This window comes from Emys orbicularis, chromosome 2 (assembly GCF_028017835.1).
Source record: "Emys orbicularis isolate rEmyOrb1 chromosome 2, rEmyOrb1.hap1, whole genome shotgun sequence".
NCBI lineage: Eukaryota > Metazoa > Chordata > Testudines > Emydidae > Emys > Emys orbicularis.
In genome coordinates this window covers 220,335,435-220,363,395 of record NC_088684.1, presented here as the reverse complement: position 1 = coordinate 220,363,395, position 27,961 = coordinate 220,335,435, and the positions used below count along the sequence as shown (strand labels likewise).

The following is a 27,961-nucleotide window of genomic DNA, read 5'->3' as shown; positions in this document are numbered from 1 at the left end:
CAGTATGGTTTATGATTTTGTTGTTGTTGTTGTTGTTGTTTCTGGTTATATAGGGAAGTCAAAAAGGGAAAGCTAGCAAGAACAGATAGAAAAGCACCTACATGAAGCGAGAGAAAGGGAGGGCCTTCTGGTTAAGGCACAGATTTGGAAGGTTAGGAGATCTGGATTCTACTGCTGCCTTTGTCACTAACTGTAGCATTGTTCAAGTCCCTTACTGTCTCTGTTCCCAATGTGATTTCTTTCTTTGTCTCTTCTGAAATAATTAGCTGTAGTATTGTATGTACTCACACAAGTGGAACTGCTAAAATGAGTAACTAATTACAAAATATTCTCATGAGCTTTGCATGCATTTCTGATGCTCCCTGTATTATTTTGGTTAGGCTTCCAAATCTTAAGCTGTAGTAAGACATACCTTTCCCTTCAAAAGAAGCTCAGCAGGAAATATTGCTTTTCCATCCATGTAGTAAAAGGAAATCCTAATCACTCAATCATACAGAACTAAACATTGCTGTATTGAATGACTTGCTTAGAGCTACTCAATCTACATTTTAAATCTTGGCCTTGGAGGTGATTGAAATAAATCTTCTAATTCTTTCCAACAAAATATAAGTGACTTTTCCACACAACAGGTAGTTCTGTTCTCCTACAGAGGGGTGGGGGGAATTGAAGGTGTGCCGAAATGTTGAGACATTAAACCTGTCTTTTGATCCTTGGTGTATACTATGGTTCTAACTTTGCTTATGCTGCTGTCATATCCACCTATAGTTTTTCTCCAAGGCAATAATAAGTTTATAGGTTTTGCCAGAAGGACTATGTACCTACATGTATCATTATGCTTATACTTAAATTAACTTTTGAATAAAAGAAATTTTTGATCTAGCCAATATCAGAAAACATGGAAAATGTTACCTGTAGAACTAATAGCCATCGGAGGTTTGAAATTGTAAACTGTATCTAAAGAGTCTGAGTTGGGTGGTGGAGGAGGCAAAAGTCACAAGTTTATAGAGTAAACAAGAAAACTCCAACAAGTGCAGGTGACCTCACCCCATGACTGCATGACAAACCATTAGCCCTGACAATAACAGAGAGAGAGAATGGGTTTGTCAACAATACAGTTACATTTTCAGATCAAGACTAAATATACGCATTGAAGTAGCTAACTGATTTCAGTTCTGTTTGAGGTTGGGCGCGGCCACTGTCATACTCCACTGCGCTGGACAGGGAGAGCCAAATCCTTCGCCATGCTCGAAACCTTGGCCCTTTTAAAGCCAGCTAACATTATGTTCTCTGTGGTCCGGGATGGGCAACCAGAGTGCAGCTTGTACATCATCAGCAGACCTGCTGATTGGAACCTGGATGGCATCTGCTGAATGACAACAGCCAGGATTAATGTTGAGGCATTCCTGCACACCTTTATACTCTTCATTGACCTCCAGAGATGGGGACCCAAAGACTGTAGGAGGGCTTATGGAAGGAATAACAAATTCAGTAACTAAAAGCAAACAATTCCCCAAAGTTGTGGGTTTTTTCATCTCTGGCCTAGTCATCAGTGTTTTCATGTGTATCTGCTGTACAAGAATCCCCATATGGACCCTTGCATTTAAATTTCTTAGCCAAGTCGCACACCATCAAGTGTTTGATGGCAGGACAAAGAAAAGTTTTGATCCACTCTGTTCCTTGTGTAGACTGGAGGTCTTGTACACTTACTGTTCCTAATTTTTTCCCCCTTAAATCTGATCTACTTTTTGTGAAAGGAGACTAGTAATTATGCTATTGCAAAGGCTGAGGTATTGACTCCAATACATTTTGTAGGCTGCTATTAAATTATTGGAATTACCTTTAAGGTTAAAATTTAAATAAATTAAAGTTGCATTTCTTACTCTCTGTTATAAATGTGTGTGGTGGGTAATCTCTACGTACCCCAAATAGAGTAGTGTGAATTAGAGCCAGCTGGCATTGTGCAGCTGATCCACCCAATAACACCTGCAGTATTGCTGCTAATTGGCAGCCTCATTGCATGCTAGTGTACAGGAAACCATATTAGAAATGATCAGACAAAGGCTAAAGAGTGCATTTATTTAAAAAAAAAAAAAAGGAAACCAAGCCTTGAAAGTCAATACATCACCTGGGCCATTTGTTTTGCATGATTGAAGGGGAAGTGGGATATATTGATAGTGGTTTCCTGAACACCTTTAAATTACCGGAAGTTAGCTTTACAATCACCATTTTAAAATAGAAGTAAGCTGTGCAAAGTTGCTGTGAATACTGGATGTGGCGGCATGGTTCTTGGTAGTGTTTATCTCTTGTGTAACCAGTCCCAAAGCAGTGCATTCACTCTCCTCTCTTTGGCATCCCTTCATTTATCAGTCACTGCCATAGATTCATCACTTCAGATAAAGACTAGGAAATCAGATCTCAGCAAATGTGCTCTTTATCAGTGTGTATCCTTTCTAAAAATAAAACCCATCCTGTCAGACACATCCTTTACTGTGTTCCATGGCTGCTGCGCTTTTGAAAATAGCCCTCAGGTCTAATCATGATCCAAAAGGAATTTAGTGTAAAGTAACACTAGGTGTGAAAGAAAAATTTCTGAAGACACTAAGCTACATGATGGGCAAATGAGAAAGTGAACACACCACACTCGAGATGAGACTGTATCCACTCAGAGCTTATCTGTGTTTAAAAAAAAAAAATGATCAGAATATGACTAAGAGCATTCTAGTTAGATGTGATGCTGACCATGGCTTTGGACAGTGTAGATCAAAGCAAATCCTATTCACCATTATCTAGTTGTGATTAAACCTTGGTCCCAATCTTACACCTCTGATGGGGGCCTTACCAGAACTAGATGATAGAATACCCAACATGACTTGCTGTAGTTGTTGCCATACTCTACCACAGCACCTCTACTCTAGTGCTTCCATTCACATTCATATGTGATAAGATTTTCTAATGTAGACAGCCCCTAAGAGTAGATCGTGGTTCATGTGACATGACTACAAGGAGGCTCTGCAACATGTGTAAGCCAAGGTGCACTCTGCTTCACTAATCCCTTTAGATGGGGATGTTCCGCCAAACCAAATGGGTGGGGTTTTTAATTAAATCCCTGCAAGGGGTTTCAGAGTTGGTCAGGGAGGCACTCCTAGGCCTTGTGTACACTACACAGTTTTGTCGACAAAAATCAGCTTCCGTCAACAAAACAGTGGAGATATACACGCTGCAATGCTCCTCCTGTCAATTTAACTCTCCTGCTGCACCAACATAATAAAATCACCTGGACGAGAGGCATAGAGCTTTTTGCAACAAGTTAGAGCAATGCAGTGTTGGTGTAGACATTGGCGCTTGCTTATGTAGCACTAAGTGGCCTCCACGAGGTATCCCACAATGCCCATTGAACTCCGCTGCCCTGCCGCCAGGTATGCGCCCCTCCCCCTTTAATGGCCCAGGAATTTTTGAAATGCCACTTCCTGTTTGCTGGGCGTGAACAGCTCACATTGCATCTTCCCAGCTGACCATGCTGACTCCCAAATGTGCTTCCACCAGGGGTACACTGGAGTTGTTGGATCTGCTGGGTCTAGGGGGAGAGGAGGCTGTGCAGTTGCAGCTCCGCTCCAGCTGTAGGAACTTTGATACCTACGGGCAGATTGCTCATGGCATGTTGGAGAAGGGGTATAAAAGGGACATGCAGCAGTGCCATGCTAAGATCAAGGAGCTGAGGCAGTCATATCCGAGGCAAGGAAGGCCAGCCGTCACTCTGGTGCAGCACCAAAACCATGCCATTTCGACAAGGAGCTGTACACCATCCTCGGCAACAACCTCACCTCCACTGCCAAGAGCCCTGTGGATACTTCGGAGGGGCTGAAGGCAGTGGCCAGCGGAGTCAACCCTGAGGATGAAGTGGTGGATGAGGAAGTAGAGTTGGAGGAGGATGTGGGACAGGCTAGAGGATTGTCCAGTAGTATGGCAAGTCAGGACTTTTTTTGACTCCGGAGGGGTCTAGCTAGTCATAACAGTCCGGCTCTTGGATGCCTGACACAGGAGAGGGGAGCTCTGGTAAGTACTCATTTTGATTTGATACTGCACAGTGCCATGAGGTAGAGCTTTCCTTTATTTTGTTATATGTTAGAAGTGGGATAAGGGATAGGATTAATAAGCCTAGTACTGTTTGTGTTTGCTTCCCATTACCTTATGCAGCTACGCAGTGGAGGCCCTGTGGAAACGTTGGTTAATGCAGGTTAAACTGGGATTTCACAGAAATCCTCCATAGAGATCACTAGGAAACTTTCCTGGAGGTACTCTGCAGTCCTCTGCTGACCATTCCTTGGCAGAGCTGCTTTGTGTCTTCCCTCACTGTAGGCAGTTTTACTGCACTAATCAGCAATTTCTGCTGCAGGAACTTCTGAAGCCGCATGCATACGGGAGATGCACCCTTGCATCCTCAGTTACCCTCAGGAGTGAGATATCAGCTTTGATCACTCCCGCCTGTGGAAAATGGTGCTTGAATTTATAATAGGGCCCCATGGCGCTAGTTGTGATTCCCTTTGTTACCTACCCAGACCCTTTGCCCCATCTTGCCCGTTTCCCCACCCTGGGGCGAACTCACCATGTTTAGGGCATTTGCCAAGCTGTGTGCTTGCCATGGGACAGTGAGAAAGAAGTGTATTTCGCTGTTATGATTCAAGGCTGTGAGTGCACTTGCAGTACTGCTTCTGTTTGTTGTTTCTTGTGCTTCTGTAGATGTGCCTTGAATTACACCTCCTACACGCTGATGCTGCAGATCATGATCACAGGGCATGGAGAGAGCAATAAACGAAAAATTAAAAATGGATAGCCAGGAGAGGAAAGGTGCAGTTCATGATGGAGGGGCAGGAGCAGATGATAAAGCTGATGGAGGACCAAATGGAAGTGATAAGGTCCCAGAACGCATGCATGCTCGACTCCCCTTGCACCCCAAACAGAACTGCATTCCATGCCTTCCTCAAACTCCTCACACACATTCCTTGTAAGTTCCCGGCCTGTTGCAGTATCTCTTACGCTCCACCTCTAGGGACAGGTTTCAGAATGAAAGCTGGACTTACACACAGCTTTGAGAACCTCCTCAGTGTCATGTCCCCTGTAAGAAATGGAAATCTATGTATTGCTGTATAATAAAAGTATACTCTTTCAAATAAAATGAATCTTTATTTGTGTTCTACAAAAGGTGGTTGCTGCTGGAATTCATACACAGTGGCAATCGGCACTTTTTCGGACCATAATTAATGCTCGGGCACCAAGCATTACAAGGGTCATTCAAAGCGGCAAGTAAACAATGCCTGGCTGAATGCATTACAGAAACACATATTACTGAGGGTCATTGTCAAAATGCTGCTTTAGAGCCTCCCTGATTCGCATAGCTCCCTGTTGAGCCCCTCTAGTAGCCCTGGTATCTGGCTGCTCAAAATCAGCCACCAGGTGATCTGCCTCAACGCTCCACCCCATGGACACTTCCCCCCTTGGCTTTACAAATGTTATGCAGAGCACAGCAGGCTGCTGTGACGATGGGAATATTGTCCTCATTGAGGTCTAACCTGCCATAAAGGCAGTGCCAGCGACCGTTTAATCTGCCAAATGCAAAATGACCCAGGTTATCCACCAGTGCCTGCATTACCATGGTGAAGTAGTGCTTTCCATTGTACTCCGTCGCAAGATGGTCTGGGGCCAAAATTGGGATATGCGTGCCATTTATCACCCCGCCACAGTTATGGAATCCCTTTGCTGCAAAGCTATCTACTGTTTCCCGCACATTGCCTAGAGTCACAGTCCTTCATACCAGGATGAGAGTAATGGCTCTGCATGCTTGCATGACTGCAACCCCCTCGGTGGACTTCCCAACTCCAAAATGATTAGTGACTGACCGGTAGCAGTCTGGAGTTGCCAGCTTCCACAAAGCAATCTCTACTCACTTCTCCACCATGAGGGCAGCTCTCATTTTGGCATCCTTGTGCCAGAGGGCAGGGGCGAGCTCCACACACAGCTCCAGGAAGGTGGCTTTGAGCATCCGAAAGTTCTGAATCTACTGCTCTTCATCCCACACCCGCATAATGATGTGATCCCACCACTCAGTGCTTGTTTCCCAAGCCCAGTGGTTCACCATCTGCAGCTGCTCCATGAATGCCAAAAGTAATCTGGAATTGTTTCTTTCCGTGGCACACAGCAGGGCAGGCACTGCGCATTCCTGTTCGTATTCGCAGCTCATGAAATACTGCAGGATCAGCCGCGTTGTGTTCATAATGCTTATCGCAAGATTGGAGAGCACTAAACAGGATCCATGCTTTCAGACAGAGATGGCAGGCACACAGTTTACAGGGTCTGTTGAAAAATGGCGTGAAACAGCATAGTCGGAAGCCCATGGAATGATGGGATGGAGAAAACTACATCATGAGCCCGCACCCAGGATACACCGCGATCCATTCCCAGAACTCCTAGCTGCAGAAGGTGGAGAGTTGCTCAGTGGGATAGCTACCCACAGTGCACTGCTCTCTCTTTCAGTGCTAAAGCACCAACTGTGGATGTGCTCCACCGATACAAGGAGCATTGCGTGAATATGCACAAGCGATGTAATTATAGCGATTTATGATCATCGGCGTAACTTGTGTCGACTTAACTCTTTAGTATAGACATGGCCTCGTTAATTAGGCTCTGCTATACCTATTTAGGCAGATAATCTGAGGGCCATTCTACACTTAAAATGCTGCATTGGCACAGCTGTAGAGCTTTAACGAAGATGCTCTAAGCCAACGGGAGAGAATTCTACCATCAGCTAAATCCACTTCCCTGACACATGGTTGTTAAGTCAGCAGAAGAAGTCCTCCCACTGACATAGCACTGTCTGTGGGGGGTTTAGGTTGGTATAACTGTGCTCAGGGATGTGGATTTTTCACACCCCTGAGCAACGTAGTTTTATCAATATAGGTCTGTAGTGTAGAACAGACCTTAGAGACTAGACTACTTTTGGGGAGAAAACAGGTTGCTGGTTGGAGCCAAAACAGAGAAGGAGCTATCTTGTTTATATTCTGTTTGTATTTTAGTAGAATCCTGTAAAATAACTAGAAATCCCCCAGAGGGTTCACTTCTCCCTTCCGCCCCTCATCCCCCCCCACCCCCTTAACCCTGGCTTCCTGTGAAGTTTCTCTCCAGATGCACAAACTCTGATCATGCCATAGTTTACAGAAGTGATGGTAGACTTTTCTTTGTTTGACGTTTATACAATAGTTTAAAATTAAATGTAATTCAGCTTAGTGTTTTGAAACTCATGGGGAAATAACAAAACTGTGTACTCCAGTTACGTGATGTTTTAATTGATGTATTACTGCTTTCTAGTATGTATGATTGTCATCTTATCTGAATGTTAAAGGATATGAATAAGATCCATTCATTTTTTTTCTAACACCTTTATCTTCAATAAATACTTCTGGAAAGGAGGTGAGACACACAAATCCCTTATCCACTGCCTAATGATCTCCTTATTTTAGAAATGCAGGCAGGAAACAAGGGAATCTGCCTAGATGAAATGGTTGAGAGATTAATATGCAGATAAAGACTTACTGCTTCATAAAATTATAAACTCTAAGGCAATTGATTCCATACTTAATTCCTGAAGTTTTAAATTGGTTGGGCTCTTCATCTTTCTTTCTAATGGAAGCTCAGCTGTTACATCTCAAGTTTCCAGTTTTACAGTGTAGTAAAAGGAAATACTGATCACACAGAAATCAGCTTTGTTGTTCAGAATAACTGAGCCAGTCTCTCACAACCAACATTTGTATCCTTGGCCTTGAGCCCTGCACACTTTTCTGGTTTGGGAAGCCATCCAAACAAATACTTTCATTCTTTCCAGCAGAGTGTACTTTAAAATGTACTAGTGTCACCTTTGCTGTGTAAGGTCTGTCTACACTGTAACTGGGAACATGCCTCCCAACCCTGGTAGACACAAACTCACCCACTAGCTTTGCTTGACCTAACATGCTAAAAATAGCAGCATAGATATTGTAGTACAGGTGGTGGCTTAGGCTAGTCGGAGGGCTTGGACTTGGGCAGCTAGCCCAAGCTGCCACCCATGTCACAATGTCCACACTGCTATTTTTAGAGCACAAGTGCAAATCTGTCTACCCGGCCTGGGAGACATGCTCACAGCTGCAATGTAGACATACCATTAGGGTATAATGTTTGAAAATGCACAGGCACTATTAGGTAGGTTTCATCTCGGCATGAGGCACCAAGCCTGTTGATGGTAACGTCCTGGTTCGTGGGAGGTTGGTTTCTCACCTGGAGATTGCCTGTAGGTAGTGTAAGCTCCCCCACATGCCTTTTTAAATCATTCTTTGGCTAGTAGGTTTAGTCCTCGGTTAGAAACTTTAGCAGCCAGCTAAACCCTGTGTTTAAACTGGTGGATTGGAGAGTGGGGAGATACATTTTTAAAAAGAGAAGTATGGTGTGTGTGTGTGTGTGCATATGTATATATCTAGAAAGAGAGGGATGAAATGAGAGACAGCAGATGTAAGGGAAGGAGTACAGAACACCGGGCAGGGAAAGAAAGAGCGAGGAATTTAATGGGTTGGAGGAAGAGGAAACTGACAACACAGGAAAAGATACACCATTATCTATTCTGGGAAAGAAAAGCAGGAAAAAGTGAAGCCAGGAAGGGAAAGAAGTAGTAAAATTACATTTTAAAAAATAATTAAATAGAAAGTAGACTGACAATTTCACAACTAAATACAGCACCCAGCAGATGATATACAAGTGCTTTAAATTGCATGGGGCATGACAACAAAGGTATTTTTCACCCTAACTAATAGGATAAATCTGCGAGATATTAGGGGTCAAGTACATTTTCTGACATAAAGTGAGATGGTGACAGAAATGGAACTCTTAACCACAGAACTAACCCATTATGGTTAATTCATGAAACCCAGTTTCTAAAGTTCAGAAAAACTAGGTGTGGGACCTACCTTTAGAGCAGAACTCTGTCAGTATTAGTGACCCCAGGCCATGCAAGGTTTGTATTGCTGCAAGTGGCTATGTCAGCAGAAAGCTGAATTCCCTCCAGATGTTCTAAGAGTGAAATGTCAGTGTTTTTTACTACTTGAGCCATAGCTGTATTTATTACAGCAGAACATTGAAGAAAGATAATTGTAAGCATTTACACAGATTTATTCTTGGGTTATAAAATTGTTTCTCGCTGTGGTCAAAAGAATTGTAGTCCTTCAGCAGGTGATAAGAGAATACTTAATGGGACTGCTAGCTGAACAAAAGCTAATCTATTTTTTTCCAAATGAGGAATTTTACAGCCGAATACTACAGGGGAAGTTACTGTTCTTTGGGATTTGTTCTATGGCAACCCAGATCTAATGAAATTCAAGACTATCTACAGATGTTCAGTTTCTAGCATAAAAATCAAATATAAATTTTGTCCTGCACATGTAACAGATTCATGTCAGCGTTAGGCAAACTGCAAATACGAAATCTAACATTGGGTTCAGTGGTTCCTGTTAGGCACAGACCTTTCTTGAGGGTGGTGTGGGGCAGCATCACCCCCAGGAGAGCATTGAAAGATGCCACTTTGCTCAAAATAGTGTTCGTGGCACAGTGTGAACGTGCACACATCATACATGCAGCGAGGTCTTGCTTTGTGGAGCAAAATAGCGTCCTCTGCACACTAGGGATTTCCGCGACCCCATCTGCTGATGTGACACCATTTGGGAGTCATGACCCACTGTTTTGAAGCCACTAACATAGTGTGTCAAATACAGTTACAGCTTTACGTAGAGTGGCTGATCCCTTCCCTTATACTTCCTGTAGAGTAGGCAGGGAAATAGTGATTTACAGATCTCCCATTAGGAAATCTGTTAGAAATCCAGTTTAAATCTCTTCTGGCATTAAACTGATATTCACCAAAAGAAAAACCACACAAAAAAACCAATCCTTGAAATATATCCAGCCCTGCAGCAACTGCCTCCCAGCTATCAGGGACGCTGCGGGGCACCTCCAGAATGAAAGAATTTCCATCAATTGTTTCTTATATTCTGTTCTAATCTGGGAGGACACTGGGAAGAGAGAGTTGATTGTCTTCAAATCCCATGTCCACTCACTCTGAAAACTGTAGCAGATGGTTCAAAGCCTGATTCTCTATTGCCTTACACCTATGGGATAAGTGGGCTGTGTGGAGTCACATCAGAGATGGATTTTGCTGTCCTAGTCTTCGGAGTGCTCATTCTTCTCTTTCTGCTTGTTCAACAGTTTTTATGTCTCAGTTTTGGAGACAAAATTGTTGTATTGGACCCTCTACTCCATGGGGGTAGAGCACTGCTAAATCAGTAATTTCTTCCAGGGCCTCTCATTATTTTTATTGTGGTAGCATCTAAAGACCCCAGCCCTCTTGTGCTAGGCGCTGTATATGCACAAAAAAGACAGTCCCTGCCCAACGAGCTTACAATCCAAGTAAAAGATGTGACAATATGGGGTTGATACCGGTTAGCTCTTCTTTCTTGATTTGTACAATAAGGCAGAGACTGAGGATAAAGTACTGTTTGACACTTGAATAAAGGATTTCTTTTTCAGCTTTGGCTGGTAACAGAAATTTTGTCCTTATCATGGTTTAGCTGCAAGATTCAGATTCACAGCTTCCCCTGCCTTACTGCCACCAGAATTTCTCATTAAGTCTCAGTCTTCTAAGTCTTACTATGTAACTCAAACACAGATTTGCATGAGGAATCAAGTGTAAGCCCCTTTTTTCTAATGGAACCTCAGTCAGCCTTGCACTCGTGTTGCATTGGCTGCTTGGAAATCTTAGTAGAGAGCATCGTCGTTGATTTCAGAAGTTCTCTGCTAATATTTTCAGACTACAGGTATTAGTTCCATGTCCTTTCCCCTCTCTTTTCTGCCCCCAGTTTCTCAGTTTTGTTCTCCATTTCTTCCAGATGTCTGTTCCACTTGACTATCTCAAAGACCTTACACTCAATTTGATGACATGTATCTGTATGTATGTAATGCAATAACTTTTGAACGGCACATTTGATCAATTCCAAAATTTCACAGACTATTCTAGACATCAGTGGCCAGAATCTTATTGAGTTGGGGAGTGGGGTGGGTGGGTCAGAGAGCAGGGCTCTAGAGCCTGTTGTAAAACTAAGCAAATAAGATGACTTGACGTACCTCCTGGAAGACCTCTGAATACCCCCACGGTATGCATACCCCTGGTTGAGAACCACTGAGTTAGACAATAGGATGGACTGACATTCTGTTCAGTAGAGGGCAGTATTATACATACATATTAGCCTTTTATGTGAGTGTGTCCTCAGTCTGTAGAGATGGCTAAGGGGATAATTTAGTTTCAGATTCTAACTTACGTAGATTTTGGTTGCAGTTGATGAGAAGTTGAGGTCTTAGCCCCCTCTTCCCTCCAAAATACAGAGGTCTTCTGTGGATGAGAATATGAACTACAATTTTCTCTTGAGAATGTTTAAATTATTCTGATAAAGGATCCGTTCAACAGAAATGTGAAGGATTACAGTGCAATAGTGTAAAGAGTAACATGTAGTGTTAAATAGAAAACTCTTCAACATTTTGCGGAATCAGTATTTTACTGCACTTAACTGACTTAAGAGGAACTGAAAAAGTGAAAAGGCCTTAAAAAAATGAACACTAACAAAGTTTATAATAAGAATATGCTGACGTATGTCATTGTTAGAATTGTTTTGACAGATTGGTCTAAATTGTGCTCTCCCGTGCAGCTCAGTGGGATTCCGGGGGTACAAGTGAGGGCAAAATTTTGTGCATTAAGTATAAATATTTAATAAATTCAGCCTGTTTTGAGCTTTGGGGATTTTTAAGGCTATTTTATCTATCAAGCTTGTGATTTGTCAGGTGAACAAATGTTCTTAGAAAACAGAATGAAAAACTCCCATTTAAAAAAGATCAATATTTTTAATACTGCTACCTCAAGGTGTATGTTGTTTTTTCATGAGAATTTTAATTGTAAAACAAAAAATTCTTTAGGTGAGTGAATCTATATTAGATGTTCTTATACTCCTCTATTATTATACTTTTTATTTAAACAGTAGTGCATTCTTATATATTAATTTTATTAAACTCACTTCTGATCTTTGGAAAACAACGTATTTCTAGGTGGTTTTCAGCTAGGAGCAGGGTGGGTTGATTTAAATCAAAGCAATTGAAATCACCAATTTCAATCGTGATTGAAATCAGCAAGTAGAAAGTCTTGACTTAAATAATTAATTTTAATTGAGTTTTGCATTTGTACTTTAGTTACACCTCTACCCCAATATAACGCGACCCGATATAACACAAATTCGGATATAACGCAGTAAAGCAGCGCTCCAGGGGGGCGGGGAAAGTTTGATATAATGTGGTTTCATCTATAATGCGGTAAGATTTTTTGGCTCCCGAGGACAGCGTTATATTGGGGTAGAGGTGTATTTTCCTGAAGAAAGGTTGATTGTCATTGGTTAAAAACTATTAAAACATGTTGATTTGCAACTAAATATTGCCTTTACACTAAATTTGGTGTATCTTTTTGCTAACCAGCGATATATATAAGCAGCGATAGAGCTTAACTTACATTTATTCAGCTTCTTAATTTTTACATTTTTACTATGTTAGAAAATGGTGAATGATGCATTTCTTATTTACTAGATGACTAATTTTTTACTTGCAATTTATATCAAATTCTGTTTGGATGGAAATTCAATTGAAATGCACAAAAAAGCATTTAATTTTTTTTATTATTATTAAATAAATCTGCCTTAAATGTGCTGGATACATAAGAAGAAAAAAGTTGATCAAAATGTTATCAAAACATTTTTTGCATTTAAAACTGACTGATTTATTAAACAAAGGCAATATTATCTGTAGTAAGTGAATTGAACTGGTTGTTTCTGGTCACTATGTCCTTCAAGATTTTAGAACTGGTGGATCTCATCTTCTCACCTCTAGTTTTTATTCATAGATTGAAAGAGGAAAACAGGCTCTCCTGCTTCTTCAATTCCCAATTGGTTTCTTAACTTTGAATGGACTAATCATTGAACTGAATTAGTTGAATAAACTGCAATAAGAAAATATTCTGTCTGCATCTGCAGAAGAGGCTACTGCTGTCAAAAGCTGGTTTAGCATTTCAACAAACTCTGGTTCCAGGTGCTTAGCCAGTGACTTCCCCCAGCCCACTGGCATGATTTTCTTTAAAACTTGGCAGCAAACATGTACTGCTTAATGTTATTTTATATTTACTTTAAATAATTTAATAGATGATCATAAGTTTAGGCCTTGACATGTGTTGTCAATTTCAAATTTAATTATAAATAGGTGTATTTTTAAAAATAAACCTGCATTTAATTAAATAAAAAAATCAATATTTTAAAATTTATTTTTAACTCATAGATTTTTATCTACTCTGGCTAGAAGCAGCCATAGAAGTAAGTAGGCAAATGACCGTAGCTGCTTCTTTTTTTTTTTTTTTTTTTAAGTCAAGTCCTTTGTAAGTCTGCACATGACATTAAACCACAGTGAGTACAAGCTACTTGATATTCATATCGTAATGTGACAATTATATGTAGTTCACAGGTGATGGGACAAACTATAAAATTCCTCTACTTTTTTATATATTCTTTTTCATATTACGTGCATCCTACATTCTTTCCTTTGGCTAGTGGAAAAGAGGTAAATTGATTTTAGTTTGGCCCTATTGGAGGCAGATCCTCAGATTATGTACATGAGAAGTCCCAACGAATGCAATCCCATGAATAAGAATATGCATATGAGTACTTGCTGGCTCAGGGCCTCGTTTTTTACAGCCTTTAACAGTTTAGGCCCTGAGTAATGTTTTCAAAAGCACTTACGTGCCTAAAACCCTGTGAAAGTTAATGGGATTTAGGCACCCCAGTCACTGAGAGCCTTTTGAAAATGTTACAGCCTGTCTGTATTTGAGATCTCTTTCTGGTTATTCACTACACTCTGAGACCTCTCCACCTCTTGGGGATCCCACTGTTACATTTCAGGTTGGCTGGTGGCAGCGCTCTTACTAGTGGTGGGGTGTTGCGGTGTGGAACTTGCTCGCTTCTGACATTTGTCTCTCTACATTTTTTTAAAAATTATCTCAAGATATTTATTTCAAAGGGGTTTTTATTATCCTCACTGCTGGTTCTGTGCTCATTACTTCCTCCTTCTGTCTGTACTGGGCCCATCTAAAGTGCTTTTTACCTGCTTGATTTTTAAATGATGTCTGTATTTGAATTTTTCTTCATATTCTGTATAGCACTCTGAGCACCTGGGGCTTGTTAAATAAAATGTATTATTCTTATTTTGTCTTTCAGATAACACTGCTGATTGGATTCATCTGTGTAAAGAATTCAGCGCGGACAAATTATAGTGCATCCATCTACTTTGAAATTGTCACCATGTGTGACTTGATTATGATTCTTGTCTTTTATTTTGTCTACCTTTTCAGAGCGTACAGAATGCTCACCTGTATTAGTTGGCCACTTGCGGTAAGTGACATTGGTGGGATTGCTATCCCGCACCTCTCATGCACTAACCTCTTTAGTTACTCTATCTGGTTACTTGTGGTTTTCTCTGTTTCCCTCTCTTCTTGTCCTTCATGAATCCTTTGACCAGTCACTTCATCTTTCATCCTGCCTGCTGAACTGGAGCATGCTGGCACTCTCCCACATTCCTTGAGCCTGATTCTACTCTCCCTTACACCACACACTGGAACTAACTTATTTGAAGGCAACAGAGTTACTTTGATGCAGATGAAAGAAAATTAGAGATCTTCATGTCCAGTGCTCTTCTTAAGTTAGCATTGAGCAGATGGGCCCTGAGTCAAGAAACATTTTAAAGTTAAGGATGAGTGTAAGTTAAACACATGCATAATTGTTGTCCTGTATACAGATGCTGTGGAGCCCATCTCATGGGATAAGGAAGCTTTACTTCCTGGAGGGCAGAGTAATTGACAAGCTACAGATGGCCCATTTTAAGACATGCTGGAAAAAAAAGTCTCTGGGTGTGTGGGGGGTTGTGTTTGTTTGGTATTTACTGTGCATTTGTTTCCGGTTTTAAAACTTCTTCTAAACTATGTGGTGTTTGTGGAGCTGATCTCCAGTTCTTCCTTGTTCCTTGGCAAGATTTATTTCAGCAACTTGCATAGTTACTGTCCTGTTACTTGTGCTTCCAATTGCTGAGCTGCATTGCTTTTTCTGCTATTGATCTCAAGTACTGGAGGGACTGATGACACTTGCAAGAGACAGGGTGAGGGGACAAGTGCACCATAATCATCATCATCATCATCATACACTTCTATACCCCAGTCTTCATCCACAGACCTCTGCAAAGGTGGGCGAGCCTCATTATTATAGAGAGAGAAAAGCTGAGGTCCAGACTGGTTACGTGACTTGCCCCAGATCTCACACACATTAGTATCAGAGCTGAACCCAGATCTGACCATTCTGCCACATGGATTGCATGCCAGTTACAAACTTTTCTGTTTTTTTTTCACCTTACTCTGAAAAGTGGTAGCAACTCCTCCTCTGCAGAGCTGTCTGACAACTGGGGTGTAATTTTCAGGAAAATCTCTCAACTTTTTTCATCAAAACTTGAAATTTCTATGAAAAATTCTATCAGATTGTGAGTTGTGACATGTCTGACTAGCTCTACTGACCATGCCTGCAGCTATGGGAAAAGGAAAGCTTCACATCAGAAATACAGTTATTCCGTGGGATTATTTCCTATGCCATCATTCCCTTTCACTAGCTATTTTCCTCTTCGCTTTATTTCCCTCTAACCATTCTCTTTCCTTCAAAATCCTCCATACTATTGATGTGTTATTTTACACTCTTTTCCTCCCCCAAAGTAATGTACTGTTGGTTGTTGGTGCAGATTCATTATTTGTTGTTGATTTTATCAGAAATTGCAGTGTTTATGAAATGTAGCATAACAAACGAATGGGTCACCAGTCTGTAGCAATCATGAGCCACGTCCAAAACCCCAGCTCTGCAGATCCTCATGTTTACGAGATGTTTGAAATCTGAATTTTCCAGATGGCCACAACCTTAATAACTGATCAAATCTTGGATCCATATGCCTGCATATTACAAGATAGGCAAAATTCAGATCTGAATTTTGCAGCTGGGGCTCATGTTGAACTCTGTGATTATAACCTGATATTTTGTATGTGGTTAACGCAAACAGAAAAAAGCTGTAAGCTTGTATTACAAATACTGGCTGACAGTGGATAGCTGGTGAAATTGAAATCAGTGGCACCAGGATTTCACCCATTATATAGTGGAGTCTACATTCGATGTTATACATCATTTTGGTTTTCAAACTCCTCAAATTGCAGATAAATGCAAATGAAACACAAAGCTAAATACCACAGTTGTGATTATTTGGTTACTACATATAACATAACACTTATGTGAAAACAATCCTATTAGGAATTCTTAGATTTATTGTTAAATATAGGCAAGCGCTCCTGGGAGATTGTTGGGTATCCACTGAAATGCTAAGTCAAATGTATATCTACTGCTACCCCACATGAGAATTTTGCCCTTTGAGTCTGTATAATGAGTATTACAAAGGGATCTTGCATTCTTATCATGTTAATTTCTGGAAAAAATCCAGGCAAGACTTCAAGTTTCTTTCAAAGTATTTAGCCTGTTTCTACTTTGATATAACTTGTATTAGTCTTCGTAGATGTGGCAATTGCATCTTTCCTCTCATGTTCATTACACTGGACAGTTACAGGCCTGATTCTTCACTGCTGATCTGATTGTGAAAAATTGGTGCAAAATACCATCAGATCATAATGGTAGCATTTTCCATCCACTTTGCACAGATGTTAGCAACTGCAGAAGATAAGTAATGAGGAATTGGGGACGTTATGTTACAACTGCATGACTAGGAACTAGTTACACTACCTCATCAATGAATTAGAATTCATGTATTCCACCCTGTTCCAAATAGTCTACCATGCCGTACCAAGTCAAATATAGCCCTCAACTTTCCATCCCACCCCACCGTCTGGCCATTCCTAGGATTTCCTGTAGGATGTTCCGGTCTCATCTCTTGGTTTTCCATGTCCACCTCTTTTATCCTTGTGGAATTAACACACTGTACAAACTGCAGTGAGTCAGCAGAACTTACTTAGCATCTTTACACAGGGCTCTAACTGCCACTAGCATGTCAATCAACAGATGAGTCCTGCATCCTTGTGCGAGATCCTAGATCTTGCCACTCTGTTACAACATGCCTTCATTAAGCCTAATGACATATTAATCTGTCTCAAAATGAATTAAAAGGGGGAAAATCCTGCCAGGAAATGTTGAAATTAAAGAAGGAATTTGACTGTTTTTGATGCAAACTCTATACATAATTCGCTAGACTGATGTCAGATTAAGGAATGTGCACATACACATCTTCCCCCCCTTTTTATTAAAGAATATATTTAGAATTGCAATCCTTCCTCCCACCCTCCAAAAAATGCACCTCCCAACTATTCAGGCCTCTTCTGTTTTTGCCTAAAGATAAATGTTACAGGTGTGGATTGTATGAGAGACCAGTTCAACCTAAATGTTCAAAAGTGACTAGTGACTTTGGGTGACCCAATTTGTGGGTGACTAATTTGAGACACCTTAAAGGAGACGGATTCCCTTGAAAGTGCTGAGAACCCCTTCTCTGAAAACCAGCTGAGTCAGTCACCAGTTGAGTACCCAGAACTGACTGGTAAAAGTTACTAGAGAATTTTGAAAGTGTAGGCCAAAGTTCATGTTTAATTTCTCTGTCTCTCAGTATTGTGATTACAGAAGGACCTGAACCTAAATTCTGGATCTGTATAGCCCCCAAACTTCATGGGGATTTAAAATCCACACTGACATCCAAATCTTGCAAGTGGCCCATGGTTTTTACAATGAACCAAACCAAACTCCTGAATTGAAGAAAGCCTTCATACATGGGAAGTGCTTAAAATCCTGATCCAAATATTGTCAGTTGGGCTTATCTCTCATTATAACCAGTGTCCTCTCAAGATATCATGCTCTATTGCACATAGATCACCTGATTAAAAGACTATATGAATTTTCATATCTTAGCCTTTTGTTTAAAAAATTGTGTGTTGGGGGAAGCATATTAGATTTTGTTGGCTGCAGTTTCCTGAACATGATTTAGTTCCTTCAGCCAGGAAGAGAGAGACTCCTAAACAAGAAGAATTTCCCTCCAAAATACACTTGTACATGTTCCAATCTCCAGAAAGAATCCAGTTCTGCTCCACAGAACTCATAAATAGTGATCAAGAGTTCAAAGAAGCTAAGGTAGAATGGAAGAAGGAGGAAAAGGCCCAAATAGCAGCATGACAGTTTGCAGTACTGATAAAGAGAGCAGAGTTGGGAGGAGTGTTTTTCTGTGTTTGTGAAGTGAATGAGATTTCACATATGTTCAGGGCTTGAGAAAAGTGTAAAGAGAAACTGGAATTTCCATCCTATGGGAAATTCTAAAATTTTTTAAATGTTGTTTTTGTTCTGAATTGGAATGAAAAGCTGAAATTTCCAGCAAAAAAAAAAAAAATTCTGATAAATATAGGTTCAAAATTATCACAACATTTTGTTTTGATAATATCTAATTGTTTAGATAATGATAAAATATTATAATATAAACCATATGTATATATATGATAAAATATATTGTGTATATATTATAATAAAATTAATATTTTAATATAATATAAAAGCCCACATGAAATTAATTGAAACAGTAGAGTTAAAACAAATCATTGTACCTTATCAAAATGAAATGTTTTGACATTATTCATAGTGAGAAAGGTGAAACGACTTGTTTTAACTTTTTCTCATCTAAAATACCATTGAAATTTTCCTGCAAAATGCTTCAATTCTGACAAAAATGAGTTGGGGGAGGGGAGGAGGATGGGGGAAGACTGTCATAAAAAATGTTTCAACTAGCTCTAGCATTTAGCTGCTCTTCTGCCACATACAATGTACACTCTGCTGGAGAGATTCTTTCGAAACTTGACATTAGATATGTGGAAACTTGTTTGTTTGGGAGGTGGGTTTCTGGTTTTGTGGGTCATGTCCTATGTCCAGTTGTGTTTGCTCTAGATCAAGCAAAATTTAGCTCTGTTAAAGACCTTATGAGGTCATGGGGGGGCGAAGCATGTTCTTCTGTTTACCCCTACACATCTGACCAACCACATCCTGAAACCTAATTCTGTTTCCTTCCCCCCGCTGAACTGCTCTGAAACATGCCACCACAGCCAGCCTGCCTTTTGTCTACCTGCTTGTTGGTTTGTTTAAATGCTTTTCTGATAAGTTTCCCTTCTAAACTGTGCTATGTTTGTATTTTCAGGAATTTCTCCATTATTTAATTGGTACGCTCCTGCTTCTCATTGCCTCTATTGTGGCAACATCAAAAAGCTATAGTTCAGCAGGACTCGTAGCTGGAGCGGTAAGGCTGTTTGTTAGATCACAGTGTTTACTAGTCCTGACACATTGTTACTCTGTTTACTATGCATTAGGAATTCATTGCTTGAAGCTTTATTTTCTTTACAATTCTGTCTTGTTTGGTCTCGGTGGGTATACTGTCTTTTGGCTTGTTTCAATTAACATACCATAACTACACAAAAGAAAATCGATTACTGTGGGATTCCAGTTCCCTACATTGGGGGAGATGAGACATGTTAAAGAGGTAAAACACAAGACTCTAGGTGCTGCAAAACACAAAGAACCAATTGGTTTTGGTGAAGGATTAAGTAACTTTACTTCACTACAAAACACGGCAGTTTGTCAAATTAGCAACAAAACTTTTCATGAGCACAGCATCTCAATGCTCTGCTCATTGCATTTGCTCCCCACTTAACAGAGTCCAGTTCAAGGTCTGTGTCATGAGAACTAAAGCACGCCATGGGATTGGCCCTAGCTACCTCTGAAGTCACCTCTGCCTCCCCAGTCATGAACTTCCATAGGGACTGATTTGGGGAGGCTCCTATATATGGGAAATTGAATTTTGATGGGAATGGGATTTAGACTGTGACACTCACTCCACCAAGGCCCAGATCCTCAGAGGTATTTAGGTTCCTAAATATTTTTGAGGCTCTGGGCCTAAATGTATAATTCATCCCTTTGACTCAGCTTTCCCTTGAGTAAATGATTTACATTTACACACATTATAGAAATCTTAAAAATGAATCAAGCTACAGGCAGCAAAGGAAAAAAGAGCAAGATTGTTGTTTGTTTCTGTTTTTAAATACTTGGGAGGTATTAGCATTCAGCAAACTTTTGGGTGCACAGGGTGCAATTCACCCGTGTACAGAGATCCTGCATGAGATCTATGTACCATTTAAAGCCTTCGTAAACTCTAATTTGTGGGCTTAAGTGATTCATATGCTTCATGCAGGCACAGGGGTTGGGGGGGGGGGGATTTCTCCATCAATGAATAAATAATTATGGAAATTGAATGTATGGGATACTCTACAGTGTTGATAACTGAAGACACTTTCTTTTTACATATACCGTTTCTTTTAACAGACGTTTGGTTTCTTAGCTACATTCCTTTGCGCTTTGAGCATATGGTTATCCTACAAGATCTCATGTATTACTCAGTCAACGGGTAAGTATCAAATGTTAATACTAGGCAGAATACTTCACAAATGGAATATTTACATTTTCCTTGGCAGAGTTTGTATGGAAGGATTTATTAATGTTCTGTATCATGTAGCTCAATATATTGACAACACAGTACTTTAGCATGGTCAATTGACACAGTAACTTATTAACAGCTAACAATAACAACACCATAATCTACATGTAATAATCAGTGAATAGTCCATTTCCTCGTACCCCCAAAAAGAGTTCATAGTGGCTTCCTGCATGTTTTTTAATCAAATAAATTAATTTGCCTGTGGCAAACCAAACTGACTCTGACTTCCTTTTTAAAGATGCAGCTGTATGACTGTTTGGCCACTGCAAGATGTTTGTGCCTTTCTAAAAGGGATATCAAAGAAGAGGGTCCACCATGTGCCATGAGGAGAGAGTTGACATTTGTGTTATTGGATTATATACAGTAGATTTGAAGATTTACTTGAACATTTTATGCAAGGAGAGAAACAACCAATGTTGGAACCAAAGAAGTTGGTGTCAAAACAGTTTGATGGAGAAATTTGTTTTTTCTGAGCTTTAGAGAAGTGCTCTTTCTGTCTCGTGAGCTGGTCTGTGGCTCCCAGTTACATGCAATGAGAATATTCAAACCTCCTTTGGAGAGTTGTTTAATTAGGATCTGTATAATTTTAAAGATGGAAAGATTAATTCTGATTTCCTCCATGCATTTGCAGAAGGGAAATTCTGCAAATTCACCTCTGATTATTAATCTTCAAGGATAATTCCTTTAACAAACCAACTCTTGCACACCAGTCTTTGCCTGGGAAACCTGCCTTAAGTTCTCTTTTACTTTCTCTTTCGTTGTCATTGATATTTTTACATCTGTTTGGCCAGCATCAGAAAATACTTTTTCAGGAACTATGTCTTGGACAACTCACTGTGAATGCTCCCTTCTAACCGCAAATGTAAACTGAGTTTTCTAGATGCCAAAATAATTAATTCTGTTCCTACATTTTTTAATATACAGTCATTTATAACCCCCCAGAAAACTCTTTTCTCTGTACTGTACAATAGGTATGGAAGAACATATGCTTAGTGGTGCACTAGGTCTGTTGCTTTCCTCCTCATATATATGTATTTGCATATTTCCATTCTCCCTTCCCCAGAAATAACCCATGGAGAGGGAAACTGAGTTTCCCAGAAATTATTCTCTCGGGGGGAGGGAGAATGGGGGGAGGGAGAGTGTGCGTGAGTGCCTGCGTGCATTTCCCCTAGAGTAGAACCATCTGGCTCCTCCTACTTAACCTACAATCTGTATGGATGCCCCTTATCTCTGCTCTGTTAGAGCTGTTCTTTCAGGGACACTGTGTCTAGTGTGGTTGTTCCTGGATTCCTCCTAAAGTGGGGTTTCAGAGCAGGAAGAGGGAAACGGTGCCAGTTAATGCAACTTAATTCTGCACTTACCTTTTTCTGTTCCCCTCTGCAGTTCTGGAGATGAGCAAATCCAGAGCTCCCCCGCCCTGCCCTTTTCCTAATCTATCTCCACAGAGCCAGAAATTCCCAGAGCCCTTTTCAAGAAAAGGGGAAGTGTGGCAGAGCTCTCCTCTTCCTGAGGTTTGTAAATGAAATTGTGACAGACCTAATTTTGATATTTGTATTAGAAAATTATTCCAGTGTAAATCTGGCTAATGAAACAGCCAGGGGTAAATGTGCCTTAAATGTTACAGATTTTTAACAACATCCCACTCTGGCCTGCCTTTGTGCCTTACAGCTGTGTCTGGTATTTGTTCTGTTCACTGCAGATAGGATGTCTTTTTTTTTTTTTTAATTGTGTGAATTTAGCGCTCAGGAATAGTGCTGCCGCTCAGGAGAACATAGTCCCCTATTTATCTACAGCCCACAGGTAGTAAGGGCGCATGCTTCCTTGCTGTGCCCTGCCAGTACACCTCAGCCATGACTGGGCAGGTCTGAGAAGTGTTTATTCTCTGTGCCTGCTCTGCTGAAAATGCCAACACCAGGGCTGATGCTATGTGTGATCATACTCACTCACTGACTAAGCCCCCCTGAGTAATTTTACTTTTGGTGGCTGGTCACTGATCATGATTTGGATTAGGGCCCTAGAGGTTTAAGGACAGATTTCTTCCAGGCCCAGAAGATGAGTACACCTCTACCCCGATATAACACGAATTCAGATATAACGCAGTAAAGCAGCGCTCCGGGGGGGGCGGGACTGTGCACTCCGGCGGATCAAAGCAAGTTCGATATAACGCGGTTTCACCTATAACGTGGTAAGATTTTATTTTGGCTCCCAAGGACAGCGTTATATCGGGGTAGAGGTGTATGTAATAGCAGTGATATACTACTTCTCTTCCCCTCCTGTGAAGGGAATGCTCACTCAGTTACTATGACATTCCCCAGGCCCTCTCCCCCACCCAGCCACGTGGAAATGGACTTCTGACACAGCAAAGCTAACTACACACTGTCCTACATATGCAGCTTCCACATCCTCACTGACTATAGTAGCCAAGCAGAATAGCCTGTAGACAAGCAGCGATTAGCCGAGAGTTCTAACAAGAAGCTGAGATCTCTCAGAACAAAGCTGGTTCCCACAGCTCTCAGTCCATTCATCTTTCCTAGGCAGCTTTCTTCCATACTGGAATCGTGTCTCTGACCCCTGTGCTGCATTGCCATTGGTGCCCCCCTCCCCTCCAGACACCTCCCCCTGCCACAGGTTGAAAAAATCCCCAACTAGGAGTTCAATGCCCCCTAAAGGCCATAGCATTTCTGGATATCATTCTGTGATGGCTTGAAATGTGTTTTCTGGAGAACTAATGGAAACTCCCCCTTTGGCTTGCATCTGTATGCAGAACAAAATGCTGTGAATTTGCTGTATAATATTTAATACAAGTGTTTAAAAGTGAATGATACATTTGTCTTGTAGAAGATAATGGCTTGAGAATGCGCCTGTGGTTAGAGGATGCCTATGCAGTTTGTGACAGCTTAATTCTCCTTTTAATTGCTTTAAAATTGTTCAGTTTTTCATTGCACACCTTTCAAATGGCGGTTGCATGTGTTCTGTAAAAGCAGTTGAGAAACATTCTTCAAAAAAGGGCTGAGAGGAGGAGCAGTAGATTACTGTGTCAAACATGCACCCTCTAAGAGCAAATCACTATGCGAGTGTAGTTGGTATACTGCCTCTGACAAAGACGACTAGGAGAATTCCAGAGCTGATACCAAACAATGGTAGCTCCTGCAGATACTGTGAGTGAAGGATTTTCAGCAGGGTGCAGAAACACATTGCTCACTACAGAATTCCAACTTGAGCACAGGAGGGGTCTCCTTTAACTGTCACCTGTCATAACTACGGTAATGAAGATGCTAACAAATATTAACAGTCATCAAGTTGTTGCACACCTGAAAGAGCAACAAGATACAGCTGGAGAAGTGCTTCTTTTTAGCCTCTTGTCCATTATTTTCATATTTCACATCCTCTTTCCTTCTGAGTATACATTCTGCTAAAGCCAAAGGAAAATATTATGAATTGTAACCTGAGCCTGAGGAAGGTGGCATCAATTTGCAGCTGAATCATGTAGCTTAAGATGAAGTATTTAATGCTCAGACCTATAGTCTCCATAGCCCATACAGGAGGAAAGCTGCAGCCTGGTCTGTTTATACTTAAGGCGCTTCAGGCTTGATGCTCTGTCAAGGTGATAATGCAACTCTCAGCTGGGTAAAGTAGGGCCATCCTGCTCTAAGATGTATATACCACCGTTTGAGGTGACAATCAATCTGCATGGCTTATACAAACTGCTGTCGATGTTCTTCTGGTTAAAGCTTAGCACACTCTTTTGGTGCCTGTCTCCTGTTGTCCCTTTTAGGCATATCAGGGTGCTGGGCTATATTTCCACTTAAACTATCAGGAACTCTCATCAAGTGGAGGTCTCACCCTCCGTGCACTTTGCTATAGGTCCCACCTCAGAGCCTCTGTTGGTTCCCAGTACCCTCAAGCTGAATGGTGGCCTATGGAGTGCGGGAGCCAGTGTGGTGTAACTCTTGCAGGGTTACAGCTGTGCTAGAAGAAAAGCAGTGAGGGATTCCTTTGTATAGGAACAATGTAATAAAAACCTTATCAGTGACCTGTGAGTTGGCCAAGAGGAATGGCAGGAGCTGGCTGCCTAAAGTACAAGAACCAAGTGGGCCATTCCCCCCAGCAATGAAGTTCAAAAAGGGGCTGGTGGTCCTGTACACCGGCTCTTCTTTAGGATGTGCACTACATCACACACTTTTTTTTTTTTCTTTGCACGAAACCTTTGCCATGGGCTGATTCACATTTCCTACTGTTATTGTGTCAGTAATTGTTTCTTTGGCTGCAACAGCTGAACCACTGAAGGACCAGATTGCCTCTTTACCTTTGTGGGTTTAGTACAGCTTATCTGCCTTACACACAGCACTTCACTGGGGTCTCACAGCCTGGCACCGTTAAAGCTAACAAGCCTGTAGACCTTTCATGAAGAGGTGGCCTATTTGAGCCTTGAGCACCCATCACCAACTGCTGTTAGCAGTATATCAATGATCCAGAAGAGCTCAGCACACTGGGACAGAAGCTGGATAGTGTATGCCTAGCTAAAGGCTCTGGCTACCAGCAAGAGACATTCTAAGGCTCTGTCTACACTTAAAATGCTACAGCCTGGCAGCTGTGCACCTGTAGTGCAGGCACTTACTGCAGTACCGCATGTTAATCCACCTCCCCAAGAGGTGGTAGCTAGGTTGACAGAGGAATTCTCCTATCCACCTAGTGTGGGCTACAGCACGGGTTAGGCTGACATAGCTACGTGCTCTCAGGCATGTGGATTTTTCACGCTGAGATGTAGCTATGCCAATGTGAGTTTAGACCAGCTCCGGTCCTCTACTCATGCATGGCTTTCTTCTTCATGAACCACGACCAAAACAAGCACACAGTGCTGAAGTTGTGGCAAAGAACTCCATTCATACCTGCTGTTCAGTAGTTTGTCAGACATGAGAGCTTTACAGTTAGGTCCAAACCCTATTAAACTAGGAACATCATTTTGTTGACTCATAAACAAACATTACTGAATAATGGTGGAGGGGCTTATCTCAAACTGAGTATCAATCACTCATTGCCTTCTGGCCTGTGTATGTAATTCCACCTGCTGCTGTATTACTATAAATAAAAATGGACATAATACGCTTCTGGCTTCCATGTATAGGGTATGACCTGAAACCCAGGTAAGCTGCCCGGGAAGTCAAACCCCTGCTCCCACACTTCCTTGAGGTCCCCAAAGGCTTGCTAAAAATCTCCCGTAAGCCACTGCTTCAGGAACTATTCACTCTGCTGCCCTCCAACCTCACAAAGCATACCTACAGCCAAACAGACTGGGAAGTGCAGACACACAGCTCTGGTGCTCGTTACACTGGTGCAACATCATTGGTTTAGTTACCAGCCTGAAGCAAATAAGAGAGCAGGTGCTTAACTGCAGCTCAGAAACAAACATGCAGGTGTCTACATTGAGAATTTTGGGCCATCTTCCCACTCTTGTTCTACCACAGGTGGAAGCAACAATGGAGGCTGGAGTGCAGACAGGAGGCAGGTGTTTTTTAGTAACCAACCCCCTATTCTGAATGGGGCTAGAAAACACTGGGGTAAAGCACACCTGGGTCCTGTCTGCACAATGGGCACTGATTGAACTGCACACCATGGTGAATTTCATGTCCTGCCTGTGCTTGTATAAACAGTCCAAAAAAGCATGAGTGTACATGCATATATGCTAAAGACATGCAATGGGAAGTAACTGGCCACAAATTCTGGCTGCTGACTAGTCATTTATTAAATACTTGGTGAGAAACCTGAGTGCCAGGCCCAGCTGTCTATACTGCTGAGCCATCTGCAGAACACATTATGAACCAGGTACTCTACTTAAGGTAAGTTTGAGAGAGGGGCTTGATGGCAGTTATTAAGCATACCCCAGCTGCAGGAATGCACACATATTTGATACAACACAGAAGTCATTGCTGAGTAATGCCCTTTCCCATCTGGTAATAAATACCCAACAGAATTGGATCTGATTTGCTATTTACTATGCATTAGTCTAGCTGGGAGAGTGATGGAAAGCAAGCTAAAGGAGTGCTATAGCACTAGGCCTTGCCTGCCAAAGAGGAAATTCCTCTCCTCCCTCCAGCCCTCACATGGGGACTTTGATTTTAATAATTAAAAAAAAAATTAAAAAGGCATGCCTTTTCTGTTGCAGAACAAGTCCTGTTTCCCTCCTACAGTCAACTAATTACTAGTTCATATGACCTCATCGTCCCTGTGATTAGGGCTGCTGTATGGTCATGGCAATTTTTCTGAGTCACAAGGTGAAAAGTGCTAAAGCTACATCACTATACCAAAACAAAAGTCAGATAGTGCATTGTGACTCTGCTAACCTCTGTGTTTCTACTGAAATGTGGGGAATGAAACCACAGAAGGTGCAGTAATAGTTACAGACATTGGAGGTCCTATCCCCAAGTTGATCCCATTTAAAAAAAAAGAAAGAAAAAATGTTTTTTCACCTGGCAGAAAATAAAAAGCTTCCCCACCCCCAAGTCTGAAAAATCATTGATCTGAGCCTTTCGTTTTCAAAAGGCCTAGAGGCCATACTGAGCAATTAGTTGCAAGTTAGAAATCAGTTCGCACTAGTGAAATATCAAGTATGCTCATTTAGCAACACTCACCAAGAGAAGGATTGTGAGGTTAAACCAAAACTAATGTAAAACTAGGAGGCAGGGGAGGACTTTGAAAGTTGTTAATACCAAACAATTCTCATTGATGGATTTCTTTTGCCCTCTTGTGGGCAAACTTGTCTGCTGCAGCTTTCTCTGCTGGCTTAATGTAACCTATGAAAACAGTGGCCTGGTCTGACAGCACCCAGGGAATGACAGAACGTACATGCAGCCGCTAACATTTGGAGGGTGAGTAACCACACAGAAAGCAGAAGGCTCCTTTGTGCCAACAGAAGAATAATATAGGGCACTTAAAACTACCTCACTTTCTCAACACCAAATGGTAATTGTCAATCTTTACCAGCAAAATAGAGGCAGCTGCATAGACTACAAAAAAGGCCTAAAGCTAGCATCCTCTTCAAATGGGAGAGCCCACGCTATTCTGGTTGCTTGGAGCACACACACAAGTGCCCAGCTCCTTTGAGGAGGAAGAAAGAAGATTCTTATTAGTATATTGACTGAATTAAAGTATACATGGGACTATTCTGAATAAGCTGATCTGAGAAAGCCCGGCTTGCTCAGGGGACAGGTAGATA

General features: G+C 41.3%; 1 protein-coding gene across 1 annotated transcript in view; it reads left to right on the top strand.

The window, feature by feature from the left end:
* CMTM7 (CKLF like MARVEL transmembrane domain containing 7) overlaps positions 1-21,061 on the top strand; it is a 31,881-nt gene extending 10,820 nt beyond the window's left edge. The window contains exons 2-5 of the mRNA XM_065399787.1: positions 14,361-14,534; positions 19,399-19,497; positions 20,577-20,658; positions 20,987-21,061. Coding sequence (XP_065255859.1) covers positions 14,361-14,534; positions 19,399-19,497; positions 20,577-20,658; positions 20,987-21,000 — 369 coding nt within the window. The 3' untranslated portion in view covers positions 21,001-21,061. The remainder of the gene's footprint in view (positions 1-14,360; positions 14,535-19,398; positions 19,498-20,576; positions 20,659-20,986) is intronic.
* The last annotated feature ends 6,900 nt before the right edge of the window (positions 21,062-27,961 follow it).